The sequence below is a fragment of the Cebus imitator genome, unplaced genomic scaffold (genome assembly GCF_001604975.1).
Source record: "Cebus imitator isolate Cc_AM_T3 unplaced genomic scaffold, Cebus_imitator-1.0 Scaffold109, whole genome shotgun sequence".
NCBI classification, from domain to species: domain Eukaryota; kingdom Metazoa; phylum Chordata; class Mammalia; order Primates; family Cebidae; genus Cebus; species Cebus imitator.
Genome location: NW_016107424.1, coordinates 4,940,925 through 4,960,679, shown reverse-complemented (window position 1 = coordinate 4,960,679; position 19,755 = coordinate 4,940,925). Strand labels below are relative to the sequence as shown.

The 19,755-nt window shown below is 39.8% G+C and overlaps 1 protein-coding gene and 1 pseudogene across 8 annotated transcripts in view; one reads left to right on the top strand and one right to left on the bottom strand.

The window, feature by feature from the left end:
* Positions 1–19,755, bottom strand: part of ESRP1 (epithelial splicing regulatory protein 1) — a 66,751-nt gene that overhangs the window by 10,073 nt on the left and 36,923 nt on the right. For 4 of the 7 annotated variants that reach the window (XM_017538126.2, XM_017538125.2, XM_017538124.2 and 1 more), the window contains exons 13-14: positions 17,751–17,916; positions 4,287–4,437 (exon numbers count right to left, since the gene is read on the bottom strand). In XM_017538126.2, the coding sequence (XP_017393615.1) occupies positions 4,287–4,437; positions 17,751–17,916 (317 nt within the window). The remainder of the gene's footprint in view (positions 1–4,286; positions 4,438–17,750; positions 17,917–19,755) is intronic. The other 3 variants (XM_017538127.2, XM_017538129.2, XM_017538128.2) reach the window with 1 other exon arrangement.
* On the top strand, positions 4,904–11,061 carry LOC108310855 (annotated as a pseudogene). The gene is made up of 3 exons (XR_001827957.1): positions 4,904–4,952; positions 10,047–10,849; positions 10,953–11,061. The product of XR_001827957.1 is annotated as an oxidoreductase HTATIP2-like (transcript).

The following is a 19,755-nucleotide window of genomic DNA, read 5'->3' as shown; positions in this document are numbered from 1 at the left end:
ATGAGGTCAAGAGATCGAGACCATCCTGGTCAACATGGTGAAACCCCGTCTCCACTAAAAATACAAAAAATTAGCTGGGCATGGTGGCATGTGCCTGTAATCCCAGCTACTCAGGTGGCTGAGGCAGGAGAATTGCCTGAACCCAGGAGGCGGAGGTTGCGGTGAGCCGAGATCGCGCCATTGCACTCCAGCCTGGGTAACATGAGTGAGACTCCGTCTCAAAAAAAAACAAAAAAAAAAACAAAAAAAAAACAAATATTTGAGCACTAGTTATTTGCAAGACATTTTACAATAAGCTCAATACCCAGTATCTCCAAACAATGCAGTGAATTTTAGATAGCATTTGATGTATTTGTAATATCAATCTAATTCAATAGGGCAGCAAGTAAAACTGTTAGTAGTGAGAAGTCCAAAGAAACAATGAATAAAGTCAGTACTTTGAAGAGAAACAAAAACTAGCATTTATTGAAAATGTAAAAGACATTGACAGTAAAGGGTCATGCAAAGAGCCAATGAAAATATTAAGGGACTTATGTAAGGATACCTGAGAATCCATTCAGTGTGAAAGGCCATCATCTAAAATATACACACAGGTTTCTTTAAGGACCAGAATGATATCCTCATTACCAAGTATTTTCATGGTAGTTTGTCTTTGTAAATCCTTGGTCTTTCTGGCCTTACCTCCACCCCAGATGAAGTATGGAAGACACAAACTTAGGGTAGTTTGTTTTTTTGAGACAGAATCTTGCTCTGTCACCCAGACTGGAATGCAATGTTGCATTCTCAGCTCACTGCAACTTCTACCTCCTGGGTTCAAGTGCTTCTCCTGCCTCAGTCTCCTGACGAGCTGGGACTACAGGCGTGTGTTGCCATGGCTGGCTAGTTTTTGTATTTTTAGTAGAGACGGGGTTTCACCGTGTTGGCCAGGCTGGTATTACACTCCTGGCCTCAGGTGATCCACTGGGCCTGGACTAGACTAGTTTTATGTAAGAAATTTTGTTAAAGGTTGGGGGAAAATACATAAAAAATTACATTTGAAGATAATTTATAAAATTATATATGCCATTATTACATCAGGATTATTATTATTATTTTGAGACAGAGTCTTAATCTGTCGCCCAGGCTGGAATGCAGTGGTGCCATCTTGGCTCACAGCAACTTTCCCCCTGCGTTCAAGTGATTCTCCTGCCTTGGCTTCCTGAGTAGCTGGGATGACAGGTGCATGCCACTGTGCTGGGCTAATTTTGGTATTTTAGTAGAGACGGGGGTTTCACCATGTTGGCCAGGCTGGTTTTGAACTCGTGACCTCGTGATCCACCTGCCTTGGCCTCCCAAAGTGCTGGGATTACAGGCATGAGCCACCGTGTACCCAGCCTAAGACATGTATTTTTAAGAGACAGAATCAGAGACCATCAAATTTCTTCAGCTTCAGAACAGATAGAAAAGAGAAAAAGAGGTTGGCGTGGTGGCTGCAGTGAGCCGAGACTGCACCACTGGACTCCAGTTTGGGCAGCACAGCGAGACACCGTCTAAAAAAAAAAAAAAAAAGAAAAAAAGAAATTTTATTTATTCAACCAATTATTGCCTATTTGCTTAGTTACATAGTTGTTATATAATTATATAAAATAACTATATAAATAAGCTAAAAAAAAAAAAAAAAAAGAAAAAAAGAAATTTTATTTATTCAACCAATTATTGCCTATTTGCTTAGTTACATAGTTGTTATATAATTATATAAAATAACTAGAAATAAAATTAAAACCTCCCATTAAGCTGGCAACAGCGATATGTGCTAGGTGAACACAGATTACGCTTAAATGAACAAGTTTTTAGAAGATGTTATCCATCGATTTTATCATCTTGGTTGCCAAATCTAAAGAAGCTGGAACCCCATAGTGAATTTAATTGAGAACAGGAAACAAGAAGGCATGGACTCTTCAAGACAGTAGAAAATAGTCATTTTATGTAAGAATGATATGAAATTGGGTTAGGTATAAAGATTTTTTAGTGCATGCATTATGACTGCCTCAAAGATCAAATTACTGAAGAATATATGAGAATAATTTGATAGGTTGAATTAGATAACTGAAGTTCCTATATAATCCTAATTCATTGATCCAGTGAGTAAATTCTAAGCACTTCAGAAATGAAGGCCAAATGCCTTGAGATGACATATTGAAATAATATTGCACAATCTTTGTTTCTGGTCATACCAGACAACTCGATTCCAACCTTGAATGGCTCAAAGAAGTTATTACAAAGAAAAACTGCTACAGACTGAAGTTATCTTATTTCAATTTTGAGGAATGTGAATCTTTTGGTCAGAAACATAGAAACAACCCTTACTGCATGGTTTGGTAAAATAAATACCCACAAATGCCAGCCATGACACTCTTTTTTTCTGAGATGGAGCCTCACTCTGTCACCCAGGCTGGATCTTGGCTCACTGCAACCTCCACCTCCGGAGTTCAAGTGATTCTCCTGCCTTAGCGTCCTGAGTAGCTGGGATTAAAGGCGCCCACCACCATGCCTGGCTAATTTTTTGTATTTTTAGTAGAGGTGGGGTTTCACCATCTTGGTCAGTCTGGTCATGAACTCCTGACCTTGTGATCCACCTGCCTCGGCCTCCCAAAGTGCTGGGATTACAGGTGTGAGCCACCGCACCCGGCCCAGTTTTTATGTATGTAGTAGAGATGGGGTTTCACCATGGTGGCCAGGCTGGTCTTGAACTCCTGACTTCAAGTGATCTCCCCACATCAGTTTCCCAAAGTGCTGGGATTATAGGCATAAGCCACCATGCCCGGCTGACACTCTTAATAATAAAGAGCAATTTAGGTTAATCTCATTACTAATTTATACATAAGCCTACCTAATTCTATTCAGTGTGAATGTAAAAGTTAGTCAAACAAAAAAGAAATTAATTCAGCTGACTACTAAAACCTTTCTTCACTTGGAAAACAATGGAAACAACAAAATACACAGGTCAAAATGTTTTCTCCATAAGAATAAGCAACTTTTTCAATAAGCTTTCAGTAAAATCTTCCTTTTATAATCTAATGAATCAGACAGGAAGTTTAACTTTTTAATCCCTTTCAAAGTCTTCTGAAGACAGCAAAATTGCTTAGGGAAGAGTAAGTATCTGCTGACCTCCACTTTCCTTCAGCCTTTCACTATCAGCCACATATTTTGTCAGAAATTGTCCTTTGTATGTTTAAAAGTCCCTGAGAAAATGACAGTAACTTGGTAGGTTTGGGCCAGTAGCATCACCCCTGAGATAATTTTAGCTGAGATCACAGTCCTCCATGACTCATTGATGCCAAGCTTGTAAACCCATTCTAATCATCAAATAGCCTCTACAGACACAACCCTTGTAATGCTGCCATGAAAATGCTCAAGGGCTATTTTAGAATGTGACTATTATCTTGAAAACAGGTTCTCAACTCTGAAGATTCAAGCAACGTTCAGATTCAGGAGGAAAGAGGACAATTTTTGTGATTAGTACGATAAAAGACAAGTTATTTTTTAGACATGGCAGAAAAGAAGGAATTTAAGACTTAGGTAATTATGTGACTTGAAGAAAGAAAGGTATCTGCTTAGAAGAGACGGCAATGTTCACCGTTAAAGAATCCTAACTAAAAATCATCTCATTCTTTAGCCTAAGTGAGAGAACAGCTGATGGACACAGAATGGGGTAGAAAAAAACTGCCAAGAGCAAACATCAGCGTCACAAGAATAAATACCAGATCATTTTATGAAAGGCTTGCCAAATACCCGACAGCTTATTCTTAGGTGTTACCACTTAAAGACTCATGAGTCTCCTAGGAGTTAGGCAATTTTTTTTCTTCAGGTTATACAGTGGCCTCTGAGCATGTTTTAAATACTCACCTTTAAAATCCATGTTTAAGTACTACTTATTGGTTTAGTCAGGGATTTGACACTCGACTTTGAGTAAAACCCCTTAGCCAATCCTATTCTAAATGAAAACTCATACTGCCATATGCCCTAAACAGCTTTCCCAAAGTAATACCTCACTTTTCAAAAAATAACCAACAGATTAAGTTGGAAGACTTAAGATGATATGGAAAAGCCTTAGTTTCTGACAAAGGGATGAGTCTGAATTTGGTCCCCAACAGTGACTCCAGATTTGTTTGTTTCCATAAGCAAATCCGTTAGCATATATACACACAGGAGTTTCACAGAATCAGTTTCTTTCCTGACTGCATTCTTTAGGCAAATCAACTTAAGTAATAAGGGCACTGAGGATTATTCTCCTTCAAGCTACTGACCTGGTAACCTTGGAAGAAGTTAAGAATTTCCTTAACTCCAGTATTGTAGGCCAGGCCCTGCATTCTGACCACCGTGCCAGGCTGTGGAGGGACACCGCTAAGATTAGCAGCTGTAGGGAAGTAGCCAAGACTATTAGGCGAACCTGGGGGGCTAAAGGGAGAGAAAGCACAGTGAACCAATAGGAATAGACAATGTTGAATAATTACTGTAAAACATTAGTTACTTAACAGAATTTCTCAAGATGACCTTTCTTATACTTCTCAGAGCTGTCTTTCCTAAGACAGGTGAGAACACCGTAGCAGTTCTGTCTCACACTTCCATGAAAGCCAAAAGTTGAAAGGCAGTGAGATTACTGCAGAATTACACACAGGGCTTCCTCACATCCCTGAGATTCTTAAGAGGAGAGGAAGGACAGAAGTAAGCCTCACCATCAACTCCACCACAAAGCACCACTTCCGAAGCCCAGCTCACTGATGATTCACCAGCTAGCTACCAGGAACACTAAGGCATGAAGAGGCACGCATACAAAGAACTAATGGAAACCACAGCCACGGAGACCGAAAGTATCCAAAGTGATTGCACCAAAGGATAGACTGTTCTACCCACATATATGAGCATGGGAACAGCACAACAGTACCACAGCGAATCAAAGTATGATAGTGCCCGTAAGTTATATTTTCCTGCCTTTTTAAAAATGGGAGTGGGAGGAGTTGGAAAGGATACATAAAAATTAAAGCAATCACCATTAACGCAAGGGAGAAAGTTGAAGAATGGGTCTTCTGGTGTATCTACAGCCATAACTTCCAGGGAACACAAGCCAAGTGAACACCCAACTTGATGTGACAACTTGAGTCATTACCATATTACGCAATTAGTTTCACCCTGTTCCCACCCAGTCTGTTTTCTACCTCAATTGGTGGCCATTAAAAATTACTTTTATTACATAATTCATATAATATATAGTTTACTATAATTAAAAACCATAATTTAAAATACATAGGGAACTTTTAAAGTCATTAGCCTAAAGAGTAATATAGACACATAACTTTGGATTATTAACCTTTATTCACCTTTCTGAGTTAGTAATTGTACCATTTCAAAGATAATTAAACACATAAAGAAGGGACCAAAAGTCTTTGAGATTATCTATCATACATAATCCTAACAGATAGCTTAATAGGAATACAGTCAGATGTGCCTCCAGTCCCAGACTCTGTCTCTAAGTAGCACAATAACCTTGAGCAAGTCACTTAATTCCTTCATTTGCTAAATGGGGGTGATCAGCACTTTCCTAGTTTCACAGGACTGCTCTTCAGCTGTTCAGTGACTTAACATATCAAATTACTTCATAAACCATAAAAATTCTGTAACATTACTTTACTCTTGCTATTTCCATCACCATCATATTTCATCATTTAAAAAATAATGGGAGACCGAAACTATTACTTGACATTAAGTTGCTCTTAACCTTTTATGCTGATAAAGCAGTCAGTGGTCTTTAACTAATTTGCAAGTAAGAATCACCAGGGGAGTTTTTTTTTTTTTTTTTTTTTTTTAACAGCTCTCTAGTATGAGATACTACCCCAACAAATTAAAAATTAGAAACTCAAGAGAACCAAACCCAGATATTGATATACACATATTTTAAAGGCTGCCAAGTGATCCCAATGTAAGATTTCAGTCAATTTATGGGCAACTATGAGACTAGAGAAAGAAGAAATGCTGAACTTTTGGTCTGAGTAGGACATTAGCCCCTCTTCAGCCATACCTCTTCATTTTTACAGAGGTAGACACAGAAACTAAGAGTTAAATAATTTCTCAACAGGTCATATAAGTTTGCTCTTGCCAAACTATAAGAATCACCCAAACTCTTTACTTCTGGTTCACTGCTTTCCTCCTATACAACCAGCATTCACTCAAAGACGGAGTTTGCTCAGGCCGACATACAGTCTAATTCGTGAAGACCGTCAGGACTTCTGCATATATTCTATTACTAGTGACTTAGACTTTTCCAGACTAGATAGAAACGGTCATTTCCACAGCATACAACTTACTTTCACAGCTTTGTCCTGCCATATTCTATTCCGTTTGCCTAAAGATCTTTTATAAATTAAGCCTGAGGTCTCTAGTACTCTCAAAATATAATCAAGATAAAAACAGCCAAAGTAAACATTGCACCACTAGAAATTTAAGGTTATGACAATTATATTCCACATCTAAGGTACCATCTATTCTGATGAAGCTTAAATACAACACAATTTGGATTTTGCCCTTATTTTTCACAATGATGATTACCTGCTGTATACAAGGAACCATAAGAAAAAATTAAAAAGTCATATATCTACCTGACAGGGCATGAGAGTAAGAATTTTCCATCAACCTAAATTCTAGGCCGGGAGCAGTGGTTTATGCCTGTAATCCTAGCACTTTGGGAGGCCAAGGTGGGCAGATCACTTGAGGCCAGGGGTCCGAGACAAGCCTAGTCAACATGGTGAAATCCCATCTCCACTAAAAATACAAAAAAAAAAAAAAAAAAAAAATTAGCCAGGAATGGTGGCTCATGCTTGTAATCCCAGCACTTTGGGAGGCCAAGGCAGACAATCACTGAAGGCCAGGAATTCGAGACCAGCATGGCCAACATAGTAAAATCTTGTCTCTAGTAAAACTACAGAAAAAATTTAGCTAGCATGGTGGCACGTGCCTGTGATTTCAGCTGCTTCAAAGCCTGAGGCACGAGAATCACCTGAACCCAGGAGGCAGAGGTTGCAGTGAGCCAAGTCCACTGCACTCCAGCCTAGGCAACAAAGTGAGACTCTGTCTGAAAACAAAAAAACCCCTAAACTCTAAATTTAAAGGTCTTTTGTGGATTACAGAAATAAGAATCAGCAAAAATAATTTACATTATAAAAATGACAAGATAAAGACAAATATGAACTTATACATAGAAAAATCAAAAAGAATTTACTAAAAAGCTACTAGAATAAGCCAGTTCAGCACAAGCTTACATAAGATAAATCAATCCCATTTTTATACACTAAAATAAACTAAAAATAAAACAATTTCATTCACTATAGGACACTGAAAACTAGAGAATATTGTTAAGAAAAAAAAAAAGATCATTTAAATAAATGGAAGACAGCCCATGTTCATAAGTAAGACTGTTTTTTGGAGACTGAGTCTTGCTGTCGCCCAGGCTGGAGTGCAGTGGTACAATCTCAGCTCACTACAACCTCCGCCTCCTGGGTTCAAGAAATTCTTGTGCCTCAGCCTCTCAAGTACCTGGTATTACAAGCATGTGCCACCACACCCGGCTAATTTTTGTATTTTTAGTAGAAACAGGGTTTTACCACGTTGGCCAGGCTGGTTTCAAACTCCTGGCTTTAAGTGATCTGCCTGCCTTGGCCTCCTAAAGTGTTGAGATTACAGGTGTGAGCCACCACGCCTGGCCAAGGCTTTATATTGCTAAAATGGCCATACCACCAAATTGATATATAGATGCAATGCAATAGCTATCAAAATTCCAGCTGTCTTTGTACAGAAATGGACAAAACTGAACCTACACTGTATATGGAAGTAAAAAGGATCCAGAATAGTCAACAACAAAAAAAGTAGAAGGACCTTTTCTTCACAAATTGAAAACTTACTACAAAACTACAGCAAGCTCTACAGTATAGTACTAGCATAAGGAGAGACATATGGAACCAAGGAATAGAATTGAGAGAACAGAAATAAAACTTTATACTTATGATCAATTGGTTTTTTGTCTGTTGAGACATTCTATTTGTATGTATTATATCCCCAAGAAGATGAATCCCAGAGTTTTCCCTCCTATGTGTTTTCATCTTGCTTCTTCACGGTCTGTGATGCCAGCCAAAGTTGTCAGTATAATGAAGCCAAACTGATGACATGGAAACAGATTATTCTGCCACTTTTCTAGGCCTTTGAGTTGCATATGAAATCTGAAGCTGGTCATACTTGTTTAACTTGCCTGTGAGGTTCACAACAATTTCCCCAGCTCTGTGATCTCAATGACTTCAAATTCACCATTGTAACCATGCTTCATCATCAGTCAGAAACTAGACATTAACATTGGGGTACAGCCTTCTAAGAACCTGAGGTTTGCCTCTCATTTTGACATTGTTAATGCTCTTAAGAGCATCGGTCAGGACATTCATGTACACCATTACGGAGGCACAAAAAGAGCTGGTCATAGATTTTTGATAAGAGTTATTAGAACACAATTTGATTGTGGCAAGAGGTGTTTTCAATAAATGGTACTGGAACAACGGAATATCCACACATAAAAGGATGACTTTTTTTCTAAAGGGATGATTTTAGATCCCTATCTCACACCATACAAAAAAAGTTAAATTGAATTATACCTAACTCTAAGTGCTAAAACTACAAAATACTTACAAAACATAGCAGTAAATCTTTGTGACCTTGGGGGTTAGATATCACACCAAAGTATAAAGGAATAAATTAACTATCAAAATTTAAAACTTCTAGACTTTAAAGAATACTATTTTTAAGTAAATGAAAAGACAACCTACAGGACAGGAGAAAATATTGTAAATGCTATAAGATCTCATATTTAGAATATATGAAAAACACTTATAAGTGAAAATAATCCAATTTTAAAATGTGCAAAGGAATTTGAGTAGACATTTCTCCAAAGATGTGCAAATAGCTAAGAATCACATGAAAAGATTCTCCAAACCAGTGCTCATTAAAGAAATGCAAATCAGGGCCGGGCGCAGTGGCTCAAGCCTGTAATCCCAGCACTTTGGGAGGCCGAGGCGGGTGGATCATGAGGTCAAGAGATCGAGACCATCCTGGTCAACATGGTGAAACCCCGTCTCTACTAAAAATACAAAAATTAGCTGGGCATGGTGGTGCATGCCTGTAATCCCAGCTACTCAGGAGGCCGAGGCAGGAGAATTGCCTGAACCCAGGAGGTGGAGGTTGCGGTGAGCCGAGATCGTGCCATTGCACTCCAGCCTGGGTAACAAGAGCAAGACTCCGTCTCAAAAACAAACAAACAAACAAAAAAAGAAATGCAAATCAAAATCACAATGAGATAGCAAACTCACACCCAAGAAAATGGGTAAAATAAGACAGTAAGAATTAGAAATGATTTACAGAAATTAGAACCTTCACATATTGTTAGTGGGAATATCAAATGGTGAAGCCACTTTGGAAAACAGCTTGGCAGTTTCTTGAAAGCTAAACAGTTACCGTATTATTCAGTGATTCCACTTTTAGGTATATACCCAAGAAAACTAAGAACTTATGTCCACACAGAAACATGAATGCAAATGTTTGAAGTAGCATTATTCTTAATAGCCAAAAAGTGTAAACAACTCTAAATACCCACCAACCAATGAATGGATAAACTAAATGTGGTATGGCTCTAGAATGGATTATTTCACCATAAATGGGATGATATATATCACAATATGAATGAAACTGAAACATTATCTAGAACAGGAAAACCTATAGAAATTGAAAATGGATTGACAGTTGTTTAGGGATGGGGAGTGGGGTCAGTGAAGAGATGGAGGACAGGTAAATGGGAGTTTCTAACTAATGGGCATAAGGTCTCTTTTAGGAGTGGCATAATATTCTAAAATTAGACTATTACATGATTATCTAATGATTAGATTATAAAATTATTATACAATTGTAAATTTTGGAACTCTGTAAATACACTAAAAACCATTGAACAGGGAAGGTGGGATGCTATGATGGCTGGTGAGCGCGGCAGCTGGTGGCCGCCCTGCTCCTGCTGCGGCATGAGGACCCGGGGCCGGGGGCTGGCCCTAGCAAGGCCGAAACAGAAGCACTATCGAAGCTTTGAAAAGACTTCAGGATGCAGAAAAAACCCGTCTTTGTTTTGGGCACCAGCAGAGAAACCGGCAGAGTGCTCTTAAAGGAAATCCTGGAGCAGGCCCTGTTTTCCAAAGTCACGCTTATTGGCAGGAGGAAGCTCACCTTCGAGGAGGAACCTTATAAAAATGTGAATCAAGAAGTGGTGGACTTTGAAAAGTTGGATGACTATGCTTCTGCCTTTCAAGGTCATGATGTTGGATTCTGTTGCCTGGGTACCACCAGAGCGAAAGCCGGGGTGGTGGGATTTGTTCGGGTTGACCGAGATTATGTGCTTAGGTCTGCAGAGCTGGCAAAACCTGGAGGGTGCAAACATTTCAGCTTGCTATCCTCTAAAAGAGCTGATAAGTCAAGCAGTTTTTTATATCTGCAAGTTAAGGGAGAAGTGGAAGCCAAGGCTGAAGAATTAAAATTTGAACGTTACTCTGTATTTAGGCCTGGAGCTCTGTTATGTGATAGGCAAGAATCTCACCCAGGTGAATGGTTCGTTAGAAAGTTCTTTGGCTCCTTAGTTCTTGGGCTAGTGGGCATTCTGTGCCTGTGGCGACTGTGGTTAGAGCAATGCTGAACAATGCAGTGACACCACGCGACAAGAAGATGGAACTGCTGGAGAACAAGGCCATCCACGATCTGGGGAAAGCGGATGGCTCTCTCAAGCCGTGACCACACTGGATTAATGGTTTTTACTGTGAATGTTAACACCCATCACCAAATCAGTAATTTCAGGGTCTAAAAAAAGTCAGCATGTTTTAACTTTGTTGTTTTACTATTCTCAGGCATCCATTCCAATCAAGAAATGACGGTGCTCTGCATCAGTGGTTCAGAGCCTGTTATACATATAGATCACCCAGGGAGCTTTGGAAAAATAAAGATTTGTAATCCCTACCTCAAAAACAAACAAACAAACAAACAAAAACCATTGAACATCTAAAATAGGAAAATTTCATCAAATTATCTCAAAGCTATAATAAAAATCATGGATATTGGCTTTATGGCAGTAGTTTAGAGAAATGTAAGGATTAAAATGAAATTTTCTAACCACATGCCAAATAAGAATAAGGAGTCCATAAAAAAGAGCTATGCCAACCAGTAACTCATCTGAAGTTACGGTTAATAATGTCACTTTTAGATTCTTACCTCCATTATACCTTTACATTTCAGATTCTTAAGTGCTGGTATTTATTAACATATCATACATACATGGTGTCAATAATGCAACTTCTCCTCAAAAGATATAAAAGTTCAAAAATTGACAGGACCACAAAAGAACCAAAGGGTTAGGGACAATAAAGCAAGTCAATGTAACAGTGTATTCAAAGGTCATACAGTGTTGGAGACTGTATCACATCAAATAAACTAACAAGGAGACTGTCCTTGAGCTGAATAAGCAGCCTTGTTAGGGTTGCCTGAATGAAGAGCTGAAGGGATATGAGGAAATGAAGGGGAAGAAAATAATATTAGAGGGGCTTTTCCAAAGGCTTGTGTCCAAAAACTGCTAGAGCATCACAGTTGCAAAGACATTAATTACTTAGGACCACAGCCAAGGCTCCTTCAGTAAGCTGGCACCAAGATCATGTTAGGAAATTGCTGAATGAAACACATGAGCTAATACAGTACAAAGTTGTTGAAGACTTCCTCCACGGCAGCACTTAATATCCTCTGTACATATATAGGTAACATAGGTCAGCCTTGGTGGCTCACTTGAGGTCAGGAGTTTGAGACCAGCCTGACCAACATGGCAAAACCCTGTCTCTACTACAAATACAAAAAACAGCCGAGGTAGTGGGCACCTGTACTCGGGAGACTGAGGCAGGAGAATTGCTTGAACCCAGGGGACGGAGGTTGCAGTGAGATGAGATCTTACCTCTGTACTCCAGCCTAGGCAACAGAGGGAGACTATCTCAAACAAACAAAACAAACTACACATGTAAAGTTTTTTTCCAAACACAATGTAAAGAAAAATTCCATTTCCCTGATAAGTTATGACATCTTTTCCTTTAAAATTAGGAATTTTTCCATTCAATCTTCCTTTGGTTTGACTACCTGCTCCTAGCCCATTGCTTTGTTTTTGTTGTTGTTGTTGTTGTTTTTTTGAGACTCTGTCTCCCTCTGTTGCCCAGGCTGGGGTGCAGTGGCACAATCTTGGTTCACTGCAACCTCCACGTCCTGGATCAAGCAATCTCCATGCCTCAGCCTCCCTAATAGCTGGAATTATAGGTGCAAGCCATGACACCCAGCTAATTTTTGTATTTTTAGTACGGACAGGGCTTTACCATGTTGGCCAGGCTGGCCTTGAACTCCTGACCTCAGGTGATCCACCCACCTTGGCCTCCCAAAATGCCTGGGATTACAAGGGTGAGCCACCGCGCCCTGCTGAAAGTAGTCTTATTGCTCAGTTGAAAGTACAAAATAACACAGCTGATCCTTTTATAGGTTTAGGAAAAATGACCTTTTAAAAAGCAGTATTTTTATTTAAAATCTAGGTTAGGAAGCAAGTAAAATCCACTGTGATCCATAGACATTTGGGCACCTTGGCAATGTAACAGAAAGCAATTTCCAGACAGGAACATTCACAAAAGTTACTATTTTTGAATATTTTTTTGGTTACTGTATTTATTTAGAGACAGAATTTCACTTTGTCACCCAGGCTGGAGTGCAGTGGCTCGATATCTGCTCACCGCAATCTCTGCCTCCAGGGTTCAAGTGATTCTCCTGCCTCAGCCTCCTGAGTAGGTGGAATTATAGGCACGCGCCACCATGCCTGCCTAATTTTTGTACTTTTAATAGAGACGGGGTTTCCCATGTTGGCCAGGATGGTCTTGAACTCCTGACCTCAAGTGATCCACCTGCCTTGGCCTCCCAAAGTGCTGGGATTATAGGTGTGAGCCACCACGCCCGGCCCACTATTACTATTATTCCTAGCATCATTTCATTGGACCCTAAATTCTTGTTTGCATTTGTAATACTAAATATTTAACTTGTAAGAAAACTTTTAAATCAAGAATTCTCTTTTTATTCTTGGTCCTATTAGAACACTTGCAACAAGAAAATTAGCAAGTAAACTGATTGCCATATGTTACCATTCGGATAAACTAGGCAAAGTATACAAGGGACCTCTATGTATTATTTGTTACAACTGCATGTGAATCTATACTTATCTCAGCACAAATTTCAATTAAAAAAGTAAACTGGAATAAGAAGGGCATGTTTAAAATAGGAAAAATGTAAGCATCTCTCAGAGGCTTGATATTCTTCTGGTTCAACTACAAGAATTCCAGGATAGAACACAATGAACACTATACAACAAACCAAACCGAAGATCGAAAAACACATACATATTCATTTGTTAGGTTGTAACAAAAGCTGATTTTACAACAAATGATTATCCCAAGAAAGAAAATGGTTATTCCTCACCGTAGAGCTTTTATATGAGCATGCACAGTTTATTTCTGACTACATCACTCATCTAAAAAAGTAAAACTTCTTGTGCTTCCTTTGTTAGCTCAAAATGTTGTTACTTGGCTGGGTGTGGTGGCTCACACCTGTAATCCCAGCACACTGGGTGGCTGAGGTGGGAAGATTGCTTGAGCTCAGTACTTTGAGATCAACCTGGGCAACAAAGTGAGACCTCGTCTCCACAAAAAGTCAAAAATATAGCGGAGGGCAGTGGTGCATGCCTGTAGTCTCAGCTACTTGGGAGGCTTAGGCGGGAGGACTGCTTAGGCCTGGGAGATCAAGGCTGCAGTGAGCCATGGTAGTGCCACTGCACGCCATCCTGGGTGACAGAGCCATGCTACATCTCAAAAAACAAAAACAAAAACAAAATGATGTTACTTGTAATTAATGTTGTCATATGAAAGGCATGTCATTGTGTCTGTGAGGAATCAGCATGTCTCTCACCTATGCAACAGCTTTGATGCAAAGAAGAATATTCTCTTCTGAGAAAAATGAGAGGTCAGAAGAAAAGGTAGGGCTTGATGTAATGAAAGAGAAAAGATGTGATATAAGTGATTTTGTACTGATAATCAGAGAGGACAAGAATGGGAAGCCCTTCTAATTCTTTTCTGCCTGAGGCTAAGGTAGGGGTCACTGGTTAATTCAAACCATCCTCTGAGAGAGAGAAGGGGGTGAAAATCCCATAGAGTAAACAAAACCATGTGAGGGATACATACTCTCATTTTACCTGCTCTTCAAGATGCTGTAGTGACAGCCTTGCTTATGTTTATTTTTTTTGAGATGGAGTTTTGCTCTGTTGCCCAGGCTAGAGTCTCGGCTCACTGCAACCTCCACCTCCCAGGTTCAAGTGATTCTTGAACCTGCAATCTCGGCTCACTGCAACCTCCACCTCCCAGGTTCAAGTGATTCTTCTGCCTCAGCCTCACGAGTAGCTGGGACTACAGGTGTGCGCTATCATACCTGGCTAATTTTTGTACTCTTAGTAGAGACGGGGTTTCACCATATTGGCCAGGCTGGTCTCTAATTTCTGACCTCGTAATCTGCCTGCCTAGGTATCTCAAAGTGCTGGGATTACAGGTGTGAGCCACCGCGCCTGGACCATTTATTTTTATTATTTATTTTTTTGAGATGGAGTCTCTCTCTGATGCCCAGGCTGGAGTGCTGTGGCAGGATCTTGGCTTACTGCAGCCTCCGCCCTCCAGGTGCAAGCAATTCTCCTGCCTAAGCCTCCCTAGTAGCTGGGATTATAGATACCCACCAAAAACGCCCAGCTGATTTTTGTATTTTTTAGTAGATGGAGTTTCGTCATCCTTGCCAGGCTGGTCTCAAATTCCCGACCTCAAGTGATCTGCCCATCTCGGCCTCCTAAAGTGCTGGGATTACAGGCATGAGTCACCCTGTCCAGCTAGTTTTTTATTTTTAGCGGAGATGGGGTCTCACTTGGAGACTCAGGCTGGTGTCTAACTCCTGGCTTCCAGTGATCCCCCCACCTTAGCTTCCCAAAGTACTGAGATTACAGGCATAACCCATCACTTACGGCTTTTTTTTTTAAATGGAGGAAATTTTAAAATAAAGAAAAACACAAGAGCTTTTGATTAATAATATCCCTAGAATATGCTGTTCCCACTTGTCAGAGTAGAGGCCAAAACATACTTGAGCATTTACATAACAAAGGTTTTTAATAGCCTCAAACACACAAAAGTTATTAAGGTTAGAAATTGTTTATCAAAATTATAAAATATTTTTGGCATATGCTTTTTTAATGATATCAGATCTGTAGCATAAAGAAGAACATATAATTCCCATGTTTGAATACTTTCATGTTGTTATATGGGTAATTTCACTAAAAGTGGGGAAATGTAAAATAAAACAACACTCTAGGGGATTGGAAGTATTAGCTTAAATATAATGCACATGGCCTTCAATTTTAAAATTCCACTTCTGTAAAACTGTCCTACAGAAATATAAGCATGTCCCCTATAACCCCAGCACTTTGGGAGGCCGAAGCAGGCGGATCACTTGAGCCCAGGAGTTTGAGACCAGCCTGGAAAAAACCCATCTATAGTGGCGGTAAAAAAGAGAGGGAGAGGGAGTGACGGAGCGGGGGAGAGGGGGAGAGGGGGAGAAGGGGAGGGAGAAAATCAAGTGTTTAAACATCAACATGAGCTTCAATAGAGAAAAATTAAAAGTACCAAGGTCTACAAATAAAGAAACTTAAATTATGGTATTTTTTACTCTTTGGACGTTTTAAGGAAGTTGCAATGAGGAAAATATACATAGAAGTCACTGACACATTTTTCAGTTTTTTAAAAAAAAGAACAAGGAACAACTAGATAATGTATGTGAAGATGCCACATTATTTGGAAGCACACGTGTGTATGTATTACTAAACTGTTAATAATGATTACTTCTAAACTCAGAGGTCCATAAAATGGGAGTCTTTTACGCACTATACTCCTATACTCAGACTTAATAATGAGCACATTACAAATTTTAAAACTACTGGTAGAAAAAAAAAAATTAACCTACAGGCCCAGATCCAAAATTATAGGAGCTATTAAGCCATAAATGTGAGTTCCTTCTGCCTTTGGAGCTTCAATTCAAGATTCAAGGTCTTGTTTCCAAGAAACTCCTTCCTGTACCACTGCTCAGATAGCAGGTAGTGATGGAAGCAGCTATTCTACAATTATACTATAGGTACAAGAACTCTGGCAGACATTCAGAGGCACAAAGGATTCCATTCCTGACATTCTGATGACGTAAACCATTATCACAGGGTCCAGAGAGGATGGCAGATTGGGGTTGGGCTAAGTGTCTGGCACAGTATTCCATCATGGACAGTTACTCGTGCTTCTCATCCTTTTTAAACCTTCAAAAGAGAGTTAGCTGACAATTGTCACAGCCTTTTTATTTTTCTTCTCCAGTAAAGAATATTTTCAATCGCATTAATGTTTTTAAAAACTCCTAACAAAATAAAAAAAAAAACCTAATTAAAAGTGGCTACAAGGCCGGGCGCGGTGGCTCAAGCCTGTAATCCCAGCACTTTGGGAGGCCGAGGCGGGTGGATCACGAGGTCAAGAGATCGAGACCATCCTGGTCAACATGTTGAAACCCCGTCTCTACTAAAAATACAAAAAATTAGCTGGGCATGGTGGCACGTGCCTGTAATCCCAGCTACTCAGGAGGCTGAGGCAGGAGAATTGCCTGAACCCAGGAGACGGAGGTTGAGGTGAGCCGAGATCGCGCCATTGCACTCCAGCCTGGGTAACAAGAGCGAAACTCCGTCTCAAAAAAAAAAAAAAAAAAAAAAAAGTGGCTACAAACTTGCCTGTTACTATGAGACCCCCCAACTCTCCTCCTCCCCAGTGGAAAACTCTGTACTGGACAGAGAAGAAAAATACAATGCAACGTAACTGTAGGATCAGACAGGTTAGGTCCCAGACACTTAGTAAAAGCCTCACTTCCATGTTCGTGTATGCACTCAAAACGTTTCATCTAAATAGCTTGGGAAGAAGCTAACACTGTGGCCTCCCAGCTCCCAGACTGACAATATTCTGTCCATTATACCCTAGTATGCTATGTTCCAGAAATGGAACACAGCTAAAAAGACAGACTTAAAATAGAGAGACTCAAAGAAAACACTAAATAATCTAATTCTGGATTGGTCTATAGATTTGTTTAAAGATTTAGAAAGAAAAGAATATAAGCCCTGGAATATTTATAGCAACAGTTTTTATTCACTGTGCAGTGACATGAATTAATATATACCATTACTCTTGTTATGAATTTTCCTGCTTTATGATTCATTCATCTGATACTGCCACCCTACTGCAGTGATTACAGCACTACTCACTTAGGGTCCTATGACAGGAGGAGTGAGAAAGGAAAGCTGTACACACAGGTGATCTAAAAGATTATGCTGTCAGTATACAGTTAAAAACTAAACTTCTTTTGCTTCTTCTTGAAACAAACGTCTTGGTCAGAGATATGACCAGAGGCTGTGGGCTGCCATGCAAACCTTCAACATGGCAGACAACATTGTTTTGTGAGCTCGGGCACTGGCTATCAAAGGAGTCCTTTGTTTCTGCCCCCGGTTTCCACTGCTCTCAGAGCCTTACCTGGGATAGTACGCTGTGTAGTTCATGAAGAGCTGAGTGCCTGCTGGGTAGTACGCTGTGGAGGGCTGCAGTGCTCGTGGATTCAAAATCACAGAGGGCTGATAAATAGCTTCTGTAGGAATAACTGCAGCAGGAGCTGGAAATGTGTAGGAGGGAGGAGACAGGCCTAGATAAGCAAAGAGAGAGCATTTGAGCCATATTTGTAACGGTTGACATGCTCGTGCTAGCGCTAAAACCAGTGTCACTGTTCCATCTACACATTTTAAAGAAAGAGACCACAGTTCTTTATGCCATCCCAAGCAATTTCTTTTTGATTATATAATCAACACATAGAAGTAATCCCGAACGCCACCACCTGTCAACCTAAAAAAGAGTTCTTAGCCTGAAATTTGGAAAAACCAACATCAAGTGGATTTTCATGTCTTCTCAACCATTTCACAACACCATGTTTTCCCTCATGCTGAGTGCCAGTTACTACAAACCAACTCTCACAGCAAAGAAACATGGAACTGACATTTAGAATAAGTTTCAAACTAGAGGCTACTAGAAATTTTAAATTTTAAATTATGCTTCTACTCCATCTTGTTATCTACCCGCCAGTACACCGTCAAATGAAAAGTGTTGTGATAAATCTCTCTTGGCCACAACCATGTCCCAGATCAAAGCATAGACTGCGCCAGAAGGAACTGGCCGAAAAGGGATGAGTAGATCAACTCTGCATTATTCTCACCTAAAGGCAACCCACATGATGGGCTTGGATGCTAATTTTTATTTTCAGACCTTTAAAAAGAAAAAAATGCAACCTGGGAAATAGTCCCCAAGGAAATGATGTCTAAGTTTTCTGGGGAATTAACTAATAAAAAGTTGGCCCAGATTAAATTAAAAACTGGGCCCTAACTACTTTTGTCTTTTGGTCATCCAGGATCTTCCAGGTTTAGAAACAAAAGACCAGCGGCTGGTCACTAGCTTTCACTTGTGGGATGAATACAACTATCTGGGCCATCTATACCCAATAGAAGAGTTAGGTTGAAATGCTGAATGAATATGCGTTCCGTGACTTTAAGCTTCATACCTAGAACCACCATATTCTGCAATCAGCAGAGGCCCAACGGGTAACTTTTGCCCATGAAAATCTCCAAGCTGACTTCAAATTGTTTTTTATTCTTATGAGTTTCTACATTCCCATGGAGATGGGTAAGACAGCAAGCTAAACATGGGCATATAGACCAAAGACAAACATATTGATCTCATATTTTACTTGGGTGCTTCTTCCATACTCATTAAAAACTGTGCTAAATGTTAGATAAACTTTTAAATTATAATCCCTGGACTTGAAGAACCAAAAGAAATACCAACAATACAAAATGAGGCACCTAAGTCTTACAGAAAGTTATACAGCCTGTGCTCATATTCTGATTTCAAAATTATCAAGCAATTCATTACAGGATAGTGACTCATACCAATAAGACAAACACACATCGTGGGTAGTCCATTCAGCTTCAAAACAAAGAAAGGTAGAAATTTTTGATAATCAAATAGGTTGGGCTGAGATGAGATATTTTGGGCATTCTTCAAACAAAAGGCTAGCTATTTTTTTTTTTTTTTGAGACAGAATCCTCCTCTGTCACCCAGGCTGGAGTGCAGTGGCACAATCTCAGCTCACTGCAACCTTCGCCTCTCACATTCAAGCAATTCTCCTGCCTCAGTAGCTGGAATTACAGGCGCACCACCACTCTTGGCTAATTTTTTGTATTTTAAGTAGAGATGGGGTTTCACTTTGTTGGCCAGGCTGGTCTCAGACCTCAGGTGATCTACCTGCCTGTGCCTCCTAAAGTGCTGGGATTACAGGTGTAAGCCACTGTGCCCAGTCAAGGATAGCTGCTCTTATATATCTAAAGGAGAGTAGCATATATGCACAGACTACAAACATTAAGTTAACCATAAAATGTTCCTTCTTGGCCGGGCGCGGTGGCTCACGCCTGTAATCCCAGCACTTTGGAAGGCC